This window comes from Fringilla coelebs, assembly GCF_963513975.1.
Source record: "Fringilla coelebs genome assembly, chromosome: 1".
NCBI classification, from domain to species: Eukaryota; Metazoa; Chordata; class Aves; order Passeriformes; family Fringillidae; genus Fringilla; species Fringilla coelebs.
The window spans coordinates 110,843,065-110,863,274 of NC_140028.1; the positions used below are offsets into that span (position 1 = coordinate 110,843,065).

The 20,210-nt window shown below is 38.0% G+C and overlaps 1 protein-coding gene across 1 annotated transcript in view; it reads left to right on the top strand.

The window, feature by feature from the left end:
- ZNRF2 (zinc and ring finger 2) overlaps positions 1-20,210 on the top strand; it is a 54,869-nt gene that overhangs the window by 16,025 nt on the left and 18,634 nt on the right. Inside the window, 1 exon segment of the mRNA XM_084203310.1 lies at positions 15,057-15,152. Within this exon segment, the coding sequence (XP_084059436.1) occupies positions 15,057-15,152 (96 nt within the window).

Below are 20,210 nucleotides of genomic sequence, written 5' to 3' on the forward strand. Positions count from 1 at the left end.
TTGCCAGAATACTAATAGATTAGAATACTGTATTATTCTTTTAATATCTGGAACTGATTCCAGAAGCTGTTTTATTTTGTGGGAAGCACTTCCCTCAACTTCATGACAAACCAGACCAGGCCAAGAACAATAAGGTACTGCAGGAGTTATAATCCTACCAGTGTTGTAGGTTAGTAACACAGTGAATCGACACACATTTGATTTTGTTTTTCTGAGCCTAGATCACCTGTTTCCCCTTGAAGCTGTCACTGTATGGCTCTAGAGTAACTAGGTGACAGTGTAACAAGATCAGTCTGTCTCAAGATTTTGTGCAACCCATATGAATTTTATTGCAGGTGGACACCTGGTAAATGAATTTTTATTTTTCTTCTGGAAGTTGTTGTGTAGATGTTCAGTGCTGTGAACAGCCTTCCTTAATTAAGATTTTAATTTGCAATGTTGTTTTGAATATCTCTGATATCAATAAATATTGTCCTATTTACACAATACCAAAGTAGGACAATTTTCTTGGTTTTGACTTCTACCCAAAAATGTATTCTCACATATAAAAGAATTCTATTTTCATATATATGACATAACCCTTCCAACTGCATCTATTTTTTCCTCTTAGGCCAGCTTCTGGACAATTCTGATGCAGTTTTAACTAAGCACCAGTTTTACACCAGGAGCAGAATTTCAGTCTCTCCTACTATGTTCTGGGCAAAGTACCTGACAGAGAGTGTATCAGTCTTCTGTTCACAGAACAAGTTCAGCATTCACTCATTTTGCAACGTGGAGCTGGAGAAACTCCCTGAAGGATTAGAGAGATGTTGGTTTTCTGTGGCATACCCTGCAGAGATATCTTCCAGACCAGAAACTGCTGTTGTAGGTTGCAGGATTAACAGAATAAATTGTACAATGTCTGCACAGTTCTGGAAAGAAGAGACATGAGTTTAATGTTTAAATGGCATTTGCACTGCCCAAAGCCAGGAATCGTATTGAGTATTACTTCATTTCAAGGGAAAAATCCAATAAAAATAGGTTTCCCTTAGTGGCACATCTCTTGATTTACTGATCTCTGATTTGATACAACTGCTGTAAAAGACAGGTATGGCAAGACCTCCTCTAGAGAGAGGAGTATGCTTTTGTGGTGACTGGCAGGAATGCCAGCTTCCCTTAGGAGCTTTTATTAAGTGTTCCCAAAAATGGTAGTTAAAGGCAAGTTTTAAAAAAAGTTACTTGATAAACCCACAAAGCCTGGAGATAGAGGCTGTCCTTTACATGCCTATGACTTACTTCTCAGAAGTCTTAAATACAGATAGAATTTGCTATGGAAGAATTGGAACAAGTCTGTCTTTTCACCAGAGCTCGTGACTTACACCTGGCTTAATCTCACTGTTCTGTGTGTGGCTGTACTGTGAAATTTATCACGGCTGCTCTTACACTCACTGTGTGCAGTGGGTTTCCTTGCCTTCTGAGGGCTTCTTCCAAAATGAAAGGAGTGGATTTAAACTTGTGTCCATGTGGGAAACAGCTATTTTGACCTCTTCTAAAATCTAGACTAAGAAAGCCTTTTAGAAAACTGGTAAGAGTTTAAGTCTGAGAGATTTATACTTCAAGACTATCATGGAGATTTTATTTCATAAGACATTAAAAGTACATTTCCTGTCTACTGAAACAGAAGTATTTTTGAGGTACTAATGCTCCTCTTAGATAAAGGAGAAAATTTAATTTGAAAAAGAAAAGTGCCTATAAATTATGTTAAGTGTTAGAATTAACAATTTGATAACTCAGTGCCTGAACACTTAACAGTGTGAAATCTTTCTTACTTGGGCAATGGTTTGGTTAAGTAAAAGTGCCTTTTGAGAACTATTGTTTCCTTCACAGACTATTTTGGAAAGTTACAAATTTCAGCCTAGAATGAAAGGCTTCTAAGGGAAAACAGATACAAATCTGTGTCTCTAATTAGTTTGACCTTGGGTTGGTAGTTGTCCTAAGTAGTCTACCTCAGGGCTTTAGATGTGCAATGGGTGAGAGGCACTAAAACATAATTTGAGAGGCTCTCTGAAGAGAATGAAATTCCAGGTGTTGGGTTATTTGATGTGTATTGTGGAAGGTTTTTTTTCTATAAGTAAGTTGCTTCCTAGTAAAGTATGTGTACAGAACATATTTTGGGCACATCTTTCATTAGCTTGTCTCTTGTAGCATGGTTTGTTTTTTTTTAACTGTTTGTTTGGATTTATGTCATGGAAGATTTTCTTAATCTCCAAGTTGGCTAATACAGCAGAAAAGGAAGGTGAAGGGGTGAACATATAAATAAGTTAGGAGTGCAGGCTCAAACTCAGGCATTTTTTATGTTGTCATCAAGAACTGTTCTAAAGAGCTTTTTAATTCTTTCAAATAATTAATTTTTTTTCAATGAGCATTTCATTATTTATGTTTAAACTACGCAGTCACTGGATTTAGGGACTTGTGGTAGAGCCTTGCTAACTCATTAGGTAAGATGCTGGTTAAGAAGGCAGTGGTACATAGAAAGGCAGAGCAAATTTATATCACTGATTTACTTTTTCTGTGATCCTTGTCTCAATGTCATTGTGGGCAAATAGGCATTTTTATATAAGGTGACAGCTGGAGACTTAGGAGACTTGTTTGACTTTCTGTGTAAGGTAGGGCTAGTTTCTTACTGCCTTTCTCAAGTATAAAATAGAGACATTGCTCCCTTTGTAACCATTACTTGTTCTTGTCTATTTTATGAGTGTAAGCTCTTTGGAGGAGGGACTAATATATATATGTGAACAAACATTTTTACCACTTGGCATGCTGTGATTCTGATCTCATATGGACACTCCTGAAACAAGAATACTCACTGTGATTGCTCCTTAATCACTTGTAAGAAAAAACAAAGCCAACAAAACAAAAAGCACAATCCTCAACAACCTTTCTTTTTAAAGTATAATTCATTAGCATGTTGCAGTTGAGTTTTCAAACTCAAGACAGTGTCTGTTTTTCTTTAATGAGTATTGCCTATGTATATCAAAGGACAGGTGATGATTTTCTTTGAACAGTGAAGAAAAAACCCATACCTCTTAAGTAGGTGTAGGTTCTTTTACCTTCAGTAGCCTTATGGATCAGTAAAGCAATGAAAACATGTAACACCCTAAGTGAAAGGTGTAATTAGAGAAGTAAAAACATTTGAGTTACTATGTCATTTTTTCTAACGGCTGAGAAGTCAAACTATCATTCAATCTATTTTTTTCTAACTGCAAATCCCTGTTAAAAATTTATTTAGATTCTATGCTCTCTGTGTGTGTATGCATGCATATGTGCATCTTATAAGCATTATCTGGTTAATGTAAACAAGATGTTTCTCTTCTACATGCAGATGTTTAAAATGGGTAACTAACCAACTTTCTCAACAGTTTGACTGATAGACCAATGCAGCAGGTGTAAACAGCAGAAAAAAATAGGAAATGCTCAGTAGCATTTCTTACCAGGCATATTTAAAATGCGAGTGATACAGAAAATGTGAGCTGTTTGTTCAAATGGTGTTTTCTTAACTGTGAAGAAGCAAGAATTACATTTTCTGCCTCAGTTACTGTGGTAGCAGTGATGTAACATATCATTTGAAAGTTTGGTTGGTTTGGGCTTTATGGATGTTCTTAAAGATTTTGTAGAATATGTTATGTGCGCTGTGTACTCTCATAGTAGAGGTGAAATACTAAATATAGACAATTCTCTCATTGAGATATTTAAAGCATGCAACTCAATGGCTTTTCTTCACTTTTTATTGGCAATAAATATTTGGGGGGTTATACCTTTTTGACTTCAGTTCTGTCTTTTTCTAAACTAATAATGCATCTTCTTTACTGTTCCTCTTACTAGGCATTTTGGATGCTTCTTCACAATGGTGCATTCTCAAATGCTCTTAAAAGGTTCTGTCTTAGACATGGGAACTTTTGCAAAACTAGTGGTTGCAAGCACACTTTCTCAAAATTTGTATGCTGCTTATGTTAAACACTTAAATTATGTTAATACTGAGGAATTAAATTATCTCATTCCAGTGTACACTTTTAAAATTAGCCTGTTTTGTAACCAACCCTTGAACATCTCTATATTTTGTAATATTCTCTTTACTTACCTTAAATGTCTGTCTTCTCATGATCCAACACCCTAGTCTGGCCAATAGTCCATACATTAAGGTAAATATTCTCCAAGTTGGAAGAATAAATGGGTCAATGTTGAATGAACTTCTCTTTGCTGAATTTTCCATTTAAAAACAAAAGGCTGCTTTATGATAAGCAGGGAATGTCCATGCTTTTAGATAAAAAGTTAATCCTTAAAGAAAATTCCTTTGTTTTGACAATGAATGGTATTTTTAAGCCAGACTTTTCTAATAAGTTCTGTTTTTATTCATAAGGCATACTCTTACTCTGGAAAAAAATCAAGCCAAACGAACAAAAACCACAAAAAACCATCCCCAAAACTCCAAACAACCTTCTCCCAACAAATTCAAATACCTGACCAAGCAGCCCTCCTTACTCAACTCTCGCCAGTTTCAAGTGAATGAAAGTAAATAAACGCATTGGTTAGATATTTCCCTGTTGAATTGATAAATGATGTCATCTATGGAGGACTGCTGTTGTGGAGAGCTAAAGGGGGAAAATACAGAGTATAATGACACAGGAAAATCTGCTGTTGTGCTTAAGAAATAAAAATTATTGTTGTGTGATGAAAAAATAGATGAAAAGCACAAGAAAACAAGTATGCTTTGAAACCTTTGTTCCTGGTTTTCTTGAAACTGTAATAGGTAAAATTTTCCTGTTCTACTGAGTAATAAATGTAATAATAAGTACTTTTGGTATATAATTTAATGCTGCTGTCAAAAAATGAATCATTATTCTGTTTAGATTAATATATAAACTCCTGGGAACATTCCACATAATAATTTAACATTTTACTTACATATATTCTTCCCAGATGTAATTTTTTTATTTTGTACTCTGACTTTTTTGTCATTGATTGGTTTTCCCCTTTTTTTTTTGTTTTTGTCACTGCTACCTCTATTTCTGCAGGAACAAGTAGGTTATTGGTAAGTATTTCGACTAAATCAGACTTTACAAAGTTTTGCCTTAGTGAGGACCTCTTTTTTTTTTACCCTCACTTACTTTGGTAAAAACTTTGTAGACAACAGACTAATTGTCTGTAAATGCTGTGCTTTCTCAGGTTTCCATTATCGCCTTGTTTGTGTAGTAGAATAATAGTTCTCAGATTCTCCGAGAGACTTTGTCTTCTGCATGCTTTCAAGCAGCATCATTATCTGTGCTGTCTTCCAAGATGCTGCCTTCTCCTGGGGCTTGCTCCTTTGTTCCTGTCTGCTGCGTTTCAAGTGCAGTGTTTACTTTGTCTCTCCCATTTCTTTTTTTCATAAGACCTCATATGCATTTTGGCCAGTTTGCTCAGAAGACTTCTCTACGTCCAACAAGATGCTCTGTTTCACGTGTTCAGTTTAGTCATCCTTGTCAACCATTATTCAGCCATTTTCACATCATACCTCTTCCCTTGTAGCTATCATTAAATATATTCTCAGCATGGTATAGCCACCCTCTTCTCTCTTGTTATCGTGCTTCATGTAATTTTGATCAGATTTGTTGTGCTGTACAGTACAAGTTTTGAAGATATTTGCACCTGTGCATTTTGAAAAACTAGGGCTTGATTCTTCTGATCTTGGAGCAGCTCTTCCTATACTCCCTTTTCAATTATGTGATTTCTAATGGAAAATTTTCTTTAACTCTGGTGTGTTTTTGAATGTAGTGACTTTATTGACAGTGTGAAGTAGGGCAGGGGAGTGTAGACAAACTGGTTCCCTGCACTTTAAAATTTGTAGTTGTCTTTCCAAATTACTCGGTTGCCCAAGAAGTGCCTTCTGACAACAGAACACAGTTGTCCTGTCTGTCTTCCTCCACTTGTATTGTGAAATTATGAGTGGAAAGACATACACCTTTTCTCAAACACCTTTTTCGGGTGTTTGAGAAAAATGTTGCTCCAGGCAGTAAGAGAAAATTGAGAGAGAAGCAAAATTCAAGAAGAAAGCAAAAACCAAACGTATAGGTTCAGGAGAGACTGGGAATGAGAGAGAATTCTTCCTCTTTGAACTGAGGTTGGTGAGTTAAGAAGAAAAAAGCAATGGGAATATGAGGTATCTCTGAAGTAAGAGTTTTTAGGCATTTCATTTGCTTCAGACTTCCAAGCTGGCCTGCAGTGGGTTGTTTGTCATCATAACTGAGCTAGATGAACATTGGCAGGACGATCTTGCCTGCTGAGTGTAAATAAAATACATTTGTGCCCTGAACCATTGACTGTACTTTCTGGCTACTTGCTTTTTGAAGAAGGTAGTCAGTTGGGCTCAAAAATGTGTCCGCCTGGCTGAGCTTCATATTCAGACAAGAGCTCAGCTCCACAAGGTTTCACCTGAGTGGCAAGTGGCCCCACTTGTGTAGAGAAGCCTCTGAAATGGTGATAGGGTTACTTTCTTCCCATACTCCTTATGCTACCCTGCTGGTGAGGCTAGAGGAGGACCTTGCTCTTGTCTCTGCTTGCCAAAGATCTGATGATGGAGAGAGAAGAAGAATGCCTTTCCTTTCTTGTCCTTGAGTCAGATTTTAGAAGGGAGTCATCGCACCTACATGAAAAAGAGAAGTGTGTTTCCTTGGGTTCTCTCCCCTTCCCCCTCCCTTGGGAAAATACAATGGAAGTGAAAGATATTCTTCTGGGCAAAGTCTCATTGTTAAGGGGAGTTTTTGGTTGCTAGTAGAAAATGTGCTTCTCAAGCGTTGTAAGCCACAAGCTAAAATCTTCTGGGTTTAGTGTGTGGGTGGAGCCTTTTTTAATATGAAAACCAAAGCTTGCTCCCAACCAAAGTTTATATTCACACTTGTCAGTCTTCACCTACTTCAGATCCATTGAGAAACTTGTGGTGGATCTGTGATGGGAAGGGTATGATGTGTTTCAAATGCAGGTAATGAAGTAGTAAGTTAAAGAGTGAATGAATGGCTTACGAGTCACTTGAAGAACTGTTCTTGTTTATGTGCTTGTCAGTTTGAAAGGGCAGGTACTCCAGGACTTTGGATGACAGAGACTTGAGCAATCTCTCCTTTAGCTTGACTACAGATCCCTATGGATGATGGGGCTGGGGGGATAACACTCACCCCTCAAAACAGGTTGAGCTAAAAAGGTCTTTCCTTTCTTTCTCCCTTCGTTGGGTGCTTCCATCGATCTGAAATGTCACTCTTTAAAGGCTGTTCCTCTAATAACAGCTGTTCTTATTGTTCTGTTTAAAGTTAATATCAAACTGTCCACAGGTCTTTCCTGCCTGTAATTTCATCTTCTGGTTTGCAAGATATATTAAAATAGGGCTTTTTTTCTCTCTTAATGGTTGTGTTCATTCAGTTTCTAAAGCTGTGCAGCTGTCAATTATAATCATCATCACATGATACTTTTACATTGATATTAGACACCTGAATTGTGTAGTTGATAAAGGCTTTGTTCATGAGTCAGAAAATGTCTTATTCAATTTATCTTCTTCATTCTGTACTGCATTATTTTTCAGTGATTGCTACTGAAGATCTAACTTTCCCACTTACCAAGATGAAGGGAGCTGAAGAAGTTTGTAATAAGAATTTGTCTTTCATAACTTTTTGCTTTGGAGATGAAGTATTATCCAAACATATGTTTTCTTATTATTCTGTGGACTCCTAAACTAAAATAGTTCAGATTTGTTTTTATTCCCTACTTTATATATCCCCCTTTCCCACTGAGTTCTGTGGGACATTTAAATCAGAAACAGAAGAGAAAATCCCTAGTTTTCCTCAAGGAATTCACAGATTTGTTTACTTCAGTGTTATGGCACAAAAGTGGGGAAGAAAACCCCGCTAGATTATGAAGCTGAAATCAGTAAGTGCTTATTTGTTCTTACTGTGGCTCACTTTTCTAGAAAAGACAGGGCTTAGAATGTTTGTACTGTTTTCCTTATTTCTGTTTGATTTCATATTCTCTCCCAAAGTGAGGGGAGTATTTCTTTGTTTCTTTTCATCTCCAGAAACCTTTCCAGGTAGTGCTGTGTTCTTCTGGCTTAGACAATTGACAATAGAAGGAAGGATAAAAGGTAGAGAACTAGATGTGATTTTTCACTGAGACATTTCCTTCCTTAACAAAAAACTTAAGTCCATAAAATGGCAAACTTTCTCTGAGTAGCCATTTCTATTGCCAGCTACAGCAGCTAGAAATTTTTCTATACAAGGTTCCCTGGGAATTGGTAATGTTCTTTTTTCTTTTGCTTTCTAACTTAAAGACTTTTAAAAGTGTTAGTTCTTTGTTCTTGAATTTAGTGTGAAATAATTTTCATATTCTCTTTGATGGCTAGAGTAAACTTGCCAGGCAAGATCTTAGCTGTGTTAAAAGCAATATGCTTTAGTGTACAAAGCTTCGTGGTTTTGAGCTTACAGAAATACTCATTCTCTTTTTCCATTTCAGCTGTCTGAGGAGAAGAGAGAATTCTGTTACCATATAACTCCAATAGACTACGTGGCCTTTACTGGACAGCTTCTTTTTTGAAGCTGAACTATTTCCATTTATTTTTCTGCTGTTAAAATTCTGTCTTCTACACAGTTGAACAGAAAAGGAAGAAGTGGAATAAGCAGAGGCATTATGCTTTGACTTCAAAATATTTATGCTATTTTGATGTATATTCTTATAAACCAACTTTAAAAATTTGGTATAGGTGAAAAAGTAGGTGGCTGCTGAAATAGTTGGGGAAAAAAGATCCTACATCTGCTTTAGGAAAGCAAGTCAAATCAAATATCACAGTGGTCTGCTTTGGGTTTGTTTTCAGTCAACTTCTTTTTTGGAGGCTGGGCACTTGAAAAAACTAGATAAAATGCTAAACTTATAAGCACTGTGGAGGGCAAAATTTGCATTCATAATTTTTTAATAAGTTTAAAACATGCCAATAATGGATTAAAAAAGACAGATAAGAGTTAATAAATGTGAGCAGAAATATAGCACTAAAAATGGACCTGGCTAGCAACAGTTCTGCTGAAGATTTAGGGGTTGTTGGGAGACATGAGAGGAATAAGCCAATCACCTGTTGGTTTGTTTAAAATGTACCTACCTATTTATACACCCATAAAAGAGATCTCACTGTGTATAGACAGATCTATATATACTAACACCTAGTGTAATGGAACAATGTAATAGGTAAGTATTAATTTCTGCTTAGAACTTATGAAGTCTTAGCCTGAAATCTCTGCCCAGTTCTTGGCAGTGCACCATGGTAATATTGGAGAGAAGCCAGAGGACAAGAGGAGCAATAAAAGGTTTAGGCATCAGGGCCTGTGAGGAAACATTAGAGTAACCTGTTTGTTTTCAGACTAGGGGAAAAAGATAAAGCGTGCACACTTCCCAGTGTCTGTGTGTGTTTTATACTGAGCAGAGTTACTGACTCTTCTCCATGTCTACTGGACACATAAGAAGTAACCAACTCTTTTTTTGTGTTGTATTGTTTCCTTTTTAGCATCATTATGCAGGCTTTCTTTGTGTGATAGTGATTTTGCATACCACCCTCATACCATCAAATTTACTGGATGCTGTGTTTCCAGATTGTCTGTACTTCTTTTTTGAAGTACCAAATAACATGTGTGAATATGTAAGTAACATTTGTCAGGCTTCTTATTCTCAAGTACACCTTAGAAAAAGTGTGTGGATGCCAGGGTTTCTCTTACGACTTCTTTAACTGCAAAACAAGGTAGATTTATCCATCTTATTTGAAAACACAAGGATACAAAGACTTAAAATAGTAATATGCTGCATACTTTAAAAGAGCAGCTGCTTCCATTCTACTTTTTCTTTGGCAGTGTTCCAGTTGATGTTTTCTGCTGAGAAGTTCCTCTGATCAGCCTCATTCAGTCTTTTGTGTTGGTGCAGGTTTTCTTTGTGCTTACTTCTTTCTACAACTGTTTAATATTGTCTGAAAGGATCATCCAGTCTCCTGTGCAAGTCTAATATGTTTCTTTATGTGCAATTCTGTGACACTCTGCACTGTGTTGTCTGGAAGCTCTTAATAGTTTCTGTTTTTTTTTTTTTTTATTTGAACCACAAAGTAGATATTCCAGAATAAGTGCCAGCATGATTTCGTAAAAATCTAAGCGATCGGGAGTTTGTTTTTTGTTGGATGTTTATGTTTGCTCTGCTGGGCACTGATGTGCAAACATAAGCAGCCTGATGTTTGCAAAGCAAGGCAAACACAGTAAGGCATCACTAAGAGCTTGAAATTGGTGCTGATAGAATGAGTGGCCACCCATCAACCTGTCCCTGTGGGTAGTTCCCAAGTCTGCCAGAGAGGAAAAGTGTGAGTTTGGTAGATGGATGTGAGAGAAGATGGGATTTCTTGGCTAACTGGAGGTTCACTTGCAAAAGATGGCAAAGCTTGAACAAAGTGATACATTCAAGAGAGACTGAGACAGAATTCACCGCTGCTGTAAGTCCTGATACTTAGGCAGGTTTAGTTATTTCAGATTTTCTCTGTCACCTTGGGATTTTCTAATAGCTCCACTGCAACTTTCCGTTCTGTCTCCGTTTCTTGTAATTGTAATTTTTTTCCAGGATTTTGGTTTTGTTTTAAGTAAAGTGTTACTTTCAGTATTGCACTCAGGGTTATGAAACTAGATGGTGGGAGCTTGTAAGAATTTGGCTCCCTGCTCTCCTAAGGATGCAGTTGCAAAAGTCAGCTAGAGGTGTGTGCTTGCTTGGTTCTGGTGCTCAAGTTCTTTAGTGCTCTACTTCAGTATGTAGGGAATGGGGGGAGAGGTGGTCCTTCAGTTGATTTAGGGTGTGTCACAGCCTGAGTTCTCTGCTATGGGAGAAGGAAGGAATTTGCAGTGATGTGCTGACAGTGACAACGCTAATACAAAGGTGATAGTTGTCATCTGGGAGAAAAATAAGTGATGCTGTGAAATCAACGCCTTCCTAAGAGCTGGATTTTTACTTAGAACTGTAAATTATCTGTTGTGCTCCCTTTGTAAAGAGAGTGAGAAAGTAGTTGATTGAGTTTCATAGGTTTTTGGAAGACACTTCATGTGATGCTAGCTCATCTGATAACTTTCCACTTTTTTGTCCGAATGTCTGTGAATTATCTACAAAACCCAGTAAAACAACTCATGCAGAGAGCAAATTATTTCTGACCTGTTGCTAATTGTTAAAGTCATGTGAAATTTTCTTTAAGTTATTGGAATTGTTCCTTGAGAAGATGGTAAAAACAAACATAGGCTATAAATGTTGTTAGCCTGCTGGGCAGGGGTACAATGGAGTCTTTGTTCTTTCCCAGTACTTAATTGTAAACTGGGTCATGAAACTATTGCCTTCTGATTTGAGGAAAGGTAGGAAAATATGAACTTTTTAAAGGACCTTCAACTGGCTTGTGGACAGTGTATATTGTTTGCTTATTTATATTTTTCAAATACAATTAGAATAAAGTAAATGTTTTGTCTATAGTCAAAATAATTGTTCTTTAAGGTTATTAAAAGGAGTTGGAGATGGTAATTTCCTTCACACAAAACTTAGACTATGCATCTCTTGGAGAAGATGGCTAAATCCGGGAGCTGGATTGCAGTGGAACATTGTGAAGGAATGAGAAATCGGATTTTACTTGTGTTTAAAGAATGTTTCAGCAAGTGTTGTGAGCCCAAGGCTCTTTTTCTACTATTATGCTAGTCTCTGGCATACAGCTGACTGTGGTCACTGGAAAACCATATTTTCCACAAACACACCTTTTACTTTGGTCAGCTGAGTTGTTCCTTAAATCTTAGTTAAATGTGATGTCCTCTGTTCTTTGGGCTCTTCAGTTCTGCACGCTGAGTAGAGCTACAGCAGTCAGGTATCCCAGACTTGCTGTGTCAGGAGGATGTTTGTAGTTGTTTACACATTGCCTTCACATCCCCCTGACACAGGACAAGCCACAACAAAATGTATTGTTAAAATACTTACTGTATTGCTTTATACTGCTAATCTGTGCTTTAGAACACAGATAATTTACTTGGTTTAAGGGCAGGTGCATGGTGGTAAAAGCATATTCATCTGAATACTCTAGGGGGATAACCTGAAATATTTTTCACTGCTATCTTGAAGCATGGTTTAAAGTAAAAGCAGTATTATTATTAAATTATCATTATTATTCACTCAAGCTCTCCCCAGCAGTTTATTTGGATCAAAATATTTCCTCCAAGAATTCCTGGGATACGTACCTTCTTAACACTGTTAACTTTAACAATAGTTCTAAGGACCTGTTGGTGTTGTCCCTGCTCCCTGTCACTCCCAATTACATGTGCTCATGACTCTAGGGAATAAGCTATAAGAATTCTGTCCAGAAAGCCCAGAGAACTTGTTAATAACTGTCTCGGTGCTTAACTATCCATGAACATAAAAGTTAACTTGCTGTAATGCAAACACCCCCTTCTGTCAGAGCAGGACTCGGTCTGAAGCATGTAAGGAAGTTAGAGGCTTTTTCACATCAAACTATGTTGTCAATTATGCCTTACAGAAGCTTGTAAATGAGAATAATGCATGGGTCTTAAGTCTAGTCAAAACCTAGCAATCAGCAGCAGTAGGGTGACAAAGATTGAGAGAAAATTTACCCTGGGTCAGTTTTTAAAGAAACTTGTAACAGAACAGTAATGGGTGGTGGGTTTGGGTGTTTGGAGACGGAGTTACTAATTTTGATTTTAGTCATGTTGAGGTGTAGCCTGCTGTCCTGGTTTAGGGCAAATTTGGGAGAAAACCTCTAAAGGGGTTCTTCTAGAAACGAGATTCAAGCAGCCTCTCCCCCAACTAGTTTGGGAAAACATTTCCTTGGAGAAAAGTGAATTAAAAAACTGTTTATTTAACAGGCAAAGTGTTCACCAGCACAAAAAATGAACAATACTAAGCAACAAAACCTTTTGCTGCTCTGAAGAGATTGATAAATTCAGGAAGTCCTCTTTGTGGGCTGTAGCTCAGCTCACTCTGTCTGTTGTCTGTCTCTCTGGCATTGTCCTGGGCCTGGTGGGCCACAGGTGTGAGTGAGCTCCTGGTGCTTTTCTGGGTCCAGAGCAGGTTTGAACAGTTCCAAGAAAAAGAAAAAAAACAGTCCAGGGAACTTCACTGCCTCAGCTAACCAAAAACTAACTAAAAGCAAAGGGGAGCTCTCTGTCGCTGTCTGTTCTGCAGACAACACAGTCCGGGTCAGGAGGCGGGGGAGCAAGTGCAGTTTCTGAAAACAAACTCTACCTTCTTCTCTCCACACCCTTTCACTCCCACAATAAGTCTTAAAGGTGCAAACTTATTTCTGGACTAAACAGACAAATGGGGATACAAGTCAGCATCATAAAGTCACCCCAGGACACCTGTGTGAAGGAGGCTACACAGTGGCTGAAAGGTCACTGATAAAGCTTTCAACAAGTAAATGAATGCTTTCAGCTAGCTTTTTCCAAAAGACGTGTTTGGCTGTGCTATGCTTATTGTTCTGTTGTTTGTAAAAATGTGGGTTGGGGGAGGAGGAATAAAATCAAGAAGAGAAGAGCAGTGTTCAAACTGAAGTGTAAGATTGACACAAAGAAGAAATAGATATGACTAAAATTGAAAATTGGAAGAAGCAGAACTGTACTTTATCTCAGGAAGTGGTTTCTAGCACATGTTCAGTCGCTGCCCTGAGTTCCTTATGGTTGTTACTAGCCGTCCTCTTTGACTTGCTTCCTCTGAGCTGCCCATAAAAATACATAACTTTCTTGATAAGGAAAGTGCAGTACTTGTATCAAGTGCTAATGCTTCAGGTTAGTCGCTAGTTCTACATCTGGATAATAATTAACAGTAACAATGAAAATTCTCAGGCATCAGTTATTTGAAAGTGCAGCATCAAGTTGCTTGTCATCCTTGACTGACTTGCTTTATTATGGACTCCCAAGGTTAGAAGTACAAAAGCAAGAGGCAACAAACTAAAACATGTGGGAGCAGGCCCAGATGGGAATGCTGGTGGAAGGTGCAGTGACCTTTTATACAGGCCTGCATCATTACTCTTCACAGTATCTGAGAAGATGCTGTGCCTTTGTGCTGAGAGTGGGTGTAGATTGGATATTTTTGCTGAATGTTGTCCTATTGGACAATCTGCCTGTAGGTGTACTCCTTAACAACTACTATGCAAGATCCCTGCTGGTGGTTTTTTTGTCTCTCATTTGTGTGTTAATTATTCAGCAGATCAAAATCAATCAGTCTCTTCTTTGGATTGTAAAAGTTGTCGAGCTGATCTTGTCCTTTAACTGGAAGATTGCTGTCTTTGGCAATGACATAAATTAAGGTATTAAGCACTTTTGTCATAGACTGTGATGCAGTTGCATCACAATCCAGACTGTCTTAATTATTCTTTGCCCCATGTTGCCTTAGGCAGCGACCTCAAAAGCTAAACAAGGTCATGTTTGGCTAGGATGAGAGCAGTCAAACAAATTCAGTGCTACAGGAAGTATTAGTGATTCAGTAGGTGAGGCAACACCCCTGAGTTAATATTTTCCCAGGGTCCCAGACTGGTAAAAGATGCTGCAGCTTGTATGACAAGATGTAAAACCAAGATCCTTGGTTAAAGTTTCAGTACAATTCCCAGTAAAAATGAACATGTTAATTCAGGAATCCTGCACAAGTTCAAATTTTAATGGCTCTGTCCTCTACACATTTGTGATTTCTGTTTTAGTAGAGTCATATGATCCTCTTGCTCCTGCCCTAAACTGTTCTTAAGTTGTTGAGAAAGTTTGTGTTCCAGAGGTGCTGTCAATGTTTACAATTTTCAACATAATGATTTCCAGAAACAATTTTGAGGTCCATTTTGAGATCTTTTTAAATCAAGGGAATCTTATTTATGTAAGAAATGTCAGGTCAAAACTGAAAAGCCTCCAGGATTTCTTCTTTCTTTATTTTTATATGTGCAGAATAGCTTTTTGGCTTGAATATATATATTTGCTACATGGTCGAGTACGCTCACACTTACGTATTTTTATTTTCCATAGGATTCAAGTGCCCTGTATGTTCAAAATTTGTATCTTCTGACGAAATGGATTTACATCTTGTGATGTGTTTGACAAAACCAAGGATAACCTACAATGGTAAGAAAGAAGTAAGCTGATAATTATTTATTCATTTTAAACATTGGTGTGATAACAGTCCTTTACTTAATATGATATTCTGGTAACTAGTTTGGTGGACTCATAAATTATGTGGGTTTTTTGCTGTAGTTTGTGTTCTAATTAATTCCTAAGAACTTGGTCTTTATATACTCCATGCCAATATAATTTGCCATGTGTCCTGCAAATATAAAATTATTCTTATTTGAATGTGTTTATTCCATTTTTTGACCACTGGTCAGTGTGTGTTTATTGTCCAGTTGAGATATGTGTAGCTTACACATCCTTTCATCTAATGACATCAAGTAGTGAGGTGGGTTGATGGAGTCTCCTAGGGACTTTATTAAGGACTGTTACTTGACATGCTGTGCATTTGCACAATATTCAAGAAAATAACATTTTCTGGGAGGAACTAAAGAACTTCTCCTTTTTCACTTGATTCCATATATGATACTTCATAAAGACTGGTTATATGTTTTCGTTATTTTAATCAAACTGGCCAATATTAAATGAATCACCTGTAGTAGCACTCGGTTTTTTTCCCTACTACTAAGCTCTCCTTCTAGGCAAGCTTTAATGCAAGGCAAACAGGATTTTTGCCACTGAGATCAAACCTTTCTATCACTGGGCTTAGGCTGACACTGAGTTCTATGGCGAGCACAAAAAAAGGCTTGAGGAAACAAGGAATTAGAAAGTCTTACTGAAATTTTAGTGCCTGCTTTGGCAGAAAATCTTACAGTGCATCTTCAATGAGATTATTGTTCATCAGTCTTCAGATGTCAGAATAGAATGCAGTTAGAAAGAAATTGTAGAGAGGAGAGGGAGCTGGGCTTTTTTTGCAGGTGAACAGCAAGAAGCTGAAAGTTGGTGCTCACAAGTTACATCAGGGAAAGATCTGATTCATTGTTAAGTACAAATGTCACATAATGGGGAGGGGTGGTCAAGGCGCTTGAAGAGGTTGTACAACCTCCATCCTTGAGCAATTTAGTCTAACTTGGTCATGCTTTAAGTGAGGGGCTGGACCAGAAGACCACCAGAGGTCCCTTTCAACATAGGTTATTTACGTAGTGTCATGGGCTCTTTGACCCTCCAGCTACCTTGCTGTTAGGGTATTCTGCACTGGACCATTTTATTGAAACAAGTCTTTAAGAATGGCTGGGCCCATCTCATTTTTTGGATACCATAATGCTATCCAATACTACTGGCCTTTAGCTGCAAAAATAATTTGAAATCATATGCTTAGAGTTGTGAAATCCATTTGAAAGCACAGTACTTAGGAAAATAAATATTTCTTTTTTCTTCCTGGTGTTACCACACATATATTTGAGAAGGTTGACTTCATCTAACAAAGAGGGCTTTTTTTCCTCTTTATTTTTCCTTCTTAAATTCAGGTCTGAGCGTTTTCCAAGATAAGGTGTGTACTGAGGGATGTTGGACATTGGAGAGAAGAGAAGCACACTAGTCACCCCAGTCAGGGCAGGAAAATGCACTTGGGATCAGTTAGGGTGGAGCAGGAGGAGGCAGACTGGCAGAGAACAAGCTCTGGCACTAATCCATCTGATGGGGTGTGCACAAATTTGACTGACTGAAATCCTTTTCCCCTGCTGCTTCCTACATGTACATATGAGTGCACTCAGCTAACTTTTGTTTGAAGATATGGTAATTATATAATGTAACCTCTCAGTATCATTTATGATGTTTGTTTGAATCACAATGGTGCCATATTGAGACTCCTTTTTCCATCTTGCATTGTTTCAGCTTACACACTGCTGGTTGCAGCTCCTTTGGGCCATCTTGTTACCTTTGCACAGTTTTTTAGGTCAGCAGATGAGCAGAAGTAAAACCTGTGAGTAGCAGCTGAAGCCACTCTGGATAATCTGCAGCATGACAGAAGCAGTTGTGGGCAACGCAATAGGAGTTAACAGCAGCTTGTCATCTCTTGGCTTAGGAGTGTGTCTGCTGTACAGTGAGCCTCAGAAACTGATTCTAGGAAATGGTTATGTAAGTGTGAAATAAGGAAACTATCAAATTAGGTAGGCTGGTTTGAGAGAGATACTTAGAAGTATGGTCTCATTCTCATAAACACTTCAGAGAAGTGTGCATGGATCCTTGTGGCTCCAGTTGGTTAGCTCCTGGAGTCACAGACTGAAGCTGAAATTATAGCCTGTAGCTGGCTATTCGAATTACTGCAGCATGAAGAAATTGAGGATATGGCTTCTGAGTTGTGCGGTGCTCAGTTGTTACTTTGTGTTTTTGTTGTAGTCCCTTTAATGAAGCTAATGAAAAAAATTAACTAGCAGATTGGTAACTTAATGCTGCCGTGATTTCAGGCCCAGACCTGCATATGAATGTCTATATGCAGGCATTTTTTTCTCATCTGTTTTGCTATTTGTCATCATGAGATCAGTGATGAATTGGCCTTTTTCCCATAGGCCAAGGGCATCTCAAGTTTTGTTTGAGAGAAAAAAAGATGCTGCTGTCAACTTTTGATGCCTGCTTCCAAAATGGAAGGCATCTCTTTATGCTTTACTTTCTCATTGTTATCTTGGCCTCATGCCATATATACTAGAATAGAGCCAACCAGGCATCATTGCTTGTGTTGGTCACTGATATTTGCCAGTCCTGTTATCACTAGAAGGTAAAATATCTTTTTTCTTTTCTTCCTTTTTTTCTCCTCACCTTCCTTTATCTCTCAGTTTTGTGTTGCAAGGAGTTGAAGGAAGCCTTAGACTTTGCAGGTGCAGAAGTATTTAGAGATTGAGCAGTTGGACTGAACTGTGCTTATGTCTAGTTCTGTTCTAGATGTCTTTCCTCATGGTACTGTAAATGTATTAGTTATTTCTAAGAAACACCAGGGAGAAAATTGTATGTATTTTGTCATTCTGAGAAGACAAACCTTTCTTTTTAAATATGAGTCTGAGGCATACAGTCTCCCACAGAAAAATGTTACAAGACTGCTTAGCTGTGATTTGAAGTTTAAATAAATTAATGAGTCCTCCCAGCCAATCTCTAATTGCTTTCTGAGCTACCTTTGTGCATTGCATTTGGCAGTTGAAAGGGTCAGTGAACTGCAAACTCGGGCAGCTGTCTGATTTACATGTGTTTTCTGAAAGAGTGGTCACAAAATTGTCTCAGTTCTGTGCTGGAAGTTGTGCTGATTTTCATATAAATATATCAGTACATTTTAGTTGCCTTATTCTTTCAAAATCATGTGACTTGTCTGCAACAGAGATCTCATTGCTGACTGAATTAGTAATTCTAAAAGAGCTCTTTCTTTTTTTCTGTGGAACTTTGTTCCAGATTCCTTAAACTACTTGCAGTGTTCACACATGAACCAATATCTAGGCATTTTTATAGAAAAGCTGGTTAAATGAATGGTATTGTGCAGAAAACATCATGGTGTTTGGTGATGTTGTCTTTAAAAACCTTTCCTAGCAGTTAGCAGATGCTGTTTCTTGCTGAGTTGTTGAGGAGCCAGAGTAGGTCCCATGCACTGGTTAGCCACAGGTTGCCAAAAGCCAGTTTTTGAAGAAAGTGGGTTACTAGCTAGTTGACAAGGGTTTTTTTTTAAAAAAAAAAAAAGAAAGACTGCTAAAATATTGTGTAGCCATACCTAATCCTTTGAGCTTCTCCAGAGTGTTAAATGAGGCCCCTTACACTGTCTTGTTCAAATTTGTCATGGTGACAAGCAGGGAGCCCACTTAGGGAGTGCTCTGTGAAAGGTGTTGCTTAAATTGTAGCCCTGTGTTTTGGTCAGGTACAGCATTTATGTAAATTTCCTCAGTGCTTTGGAAGCAACTTACGTTAAACTCCTTGCTGATGATTACAGGTGCCTGGTAAAATTTAGATTTTTTTTAATATAATTATTGTGTTGTTGCAATATTGGTACAGCTTTTTTCACTGGAAGATGTTTTATAAAAAATTGAGGAGATACAAGAGAGACCCGTGACTTTACATGCTTTGCAACAAACATACCCAATACCTTCTGATGAAATCCTGTACTTGATTCTGAAATAATTCCGGTTTTCATTTTTAAATTCTTTTGTTTGTTTCTCAGCACACTTTGTAAGACTCCATTACTTTTATTATTGTTCGAGGGCCCCTCAGAGAGCAGGGATAGCAGCCTGGCACCTGGCCAGATGGGGCAGCCAGTGACCCTGGAGGGCTGGGGAGAGCCAGTCAGCTCACTAGACTGGTTGGCTGGCCTGGCAAGCCGGCCTGTCCTCTTTCAAAAGTTTTGATTGAATTAGCACATTCCTGTGGAATATTTTGGGTTTCATCAAGTCAGCACTTTCTGTTGGAATGGTGTTCTACTGGAAACTTTCTAAGCTGATCTCCTCAAAGATGCTCGCTCAGGGGTGGTTCTGCTTTGACATCAGTGCTGCTCTTGCTTAGACTACTCTGCATTTAATTCACATGTGGCAGTGGGTCTGACTGTTGGCCAACATATTTACTCAGGTTCATTTTAAGGGGAAAAGCTTTCACTAGTGTAGTTCAGAGAGGAGCAATGTCGAGTCATCCAGTACATGAACTGCTGAAGGTTTTTTCCTCACTTAAGTAAGGACTTTGTCATTTTTCTATTTAAATTTCAATAAGTGAATTTTTTAGACCTACCATATTAAAAAACAGCAGGAGATCCAACATCATAGATAGCAGGGATTACAGTTATTATTTTATATTAAGAGTTTACCCAATTTCTTTGAAATGGAGAATTACTATGTGGAAAACTTTTATAGACAGAATATTAAAAATGAAGGTATGTGTACCAGAAGGAAAAACAGGAGTGGAACTCAATGTGCTTTTCCTCTCTGGCAATGTACTTTGTTTTCTGGGGTGTTTGTATCAGCAGGTACAAATAGTGGACTGTTTCCATGCTGTCTAACCAAATTCACAGAATCACAGGATATTCTGAGTTGGAAGGCACACACAAGGATCCTTAAATCCAGCTCCTCAGTGCATGAACCACACAGGGATAGAAGCCACAACCTTGGTGTTATTAGCACAATGCTCTGACCAACTGAGCTGATCTCAAACTGACTT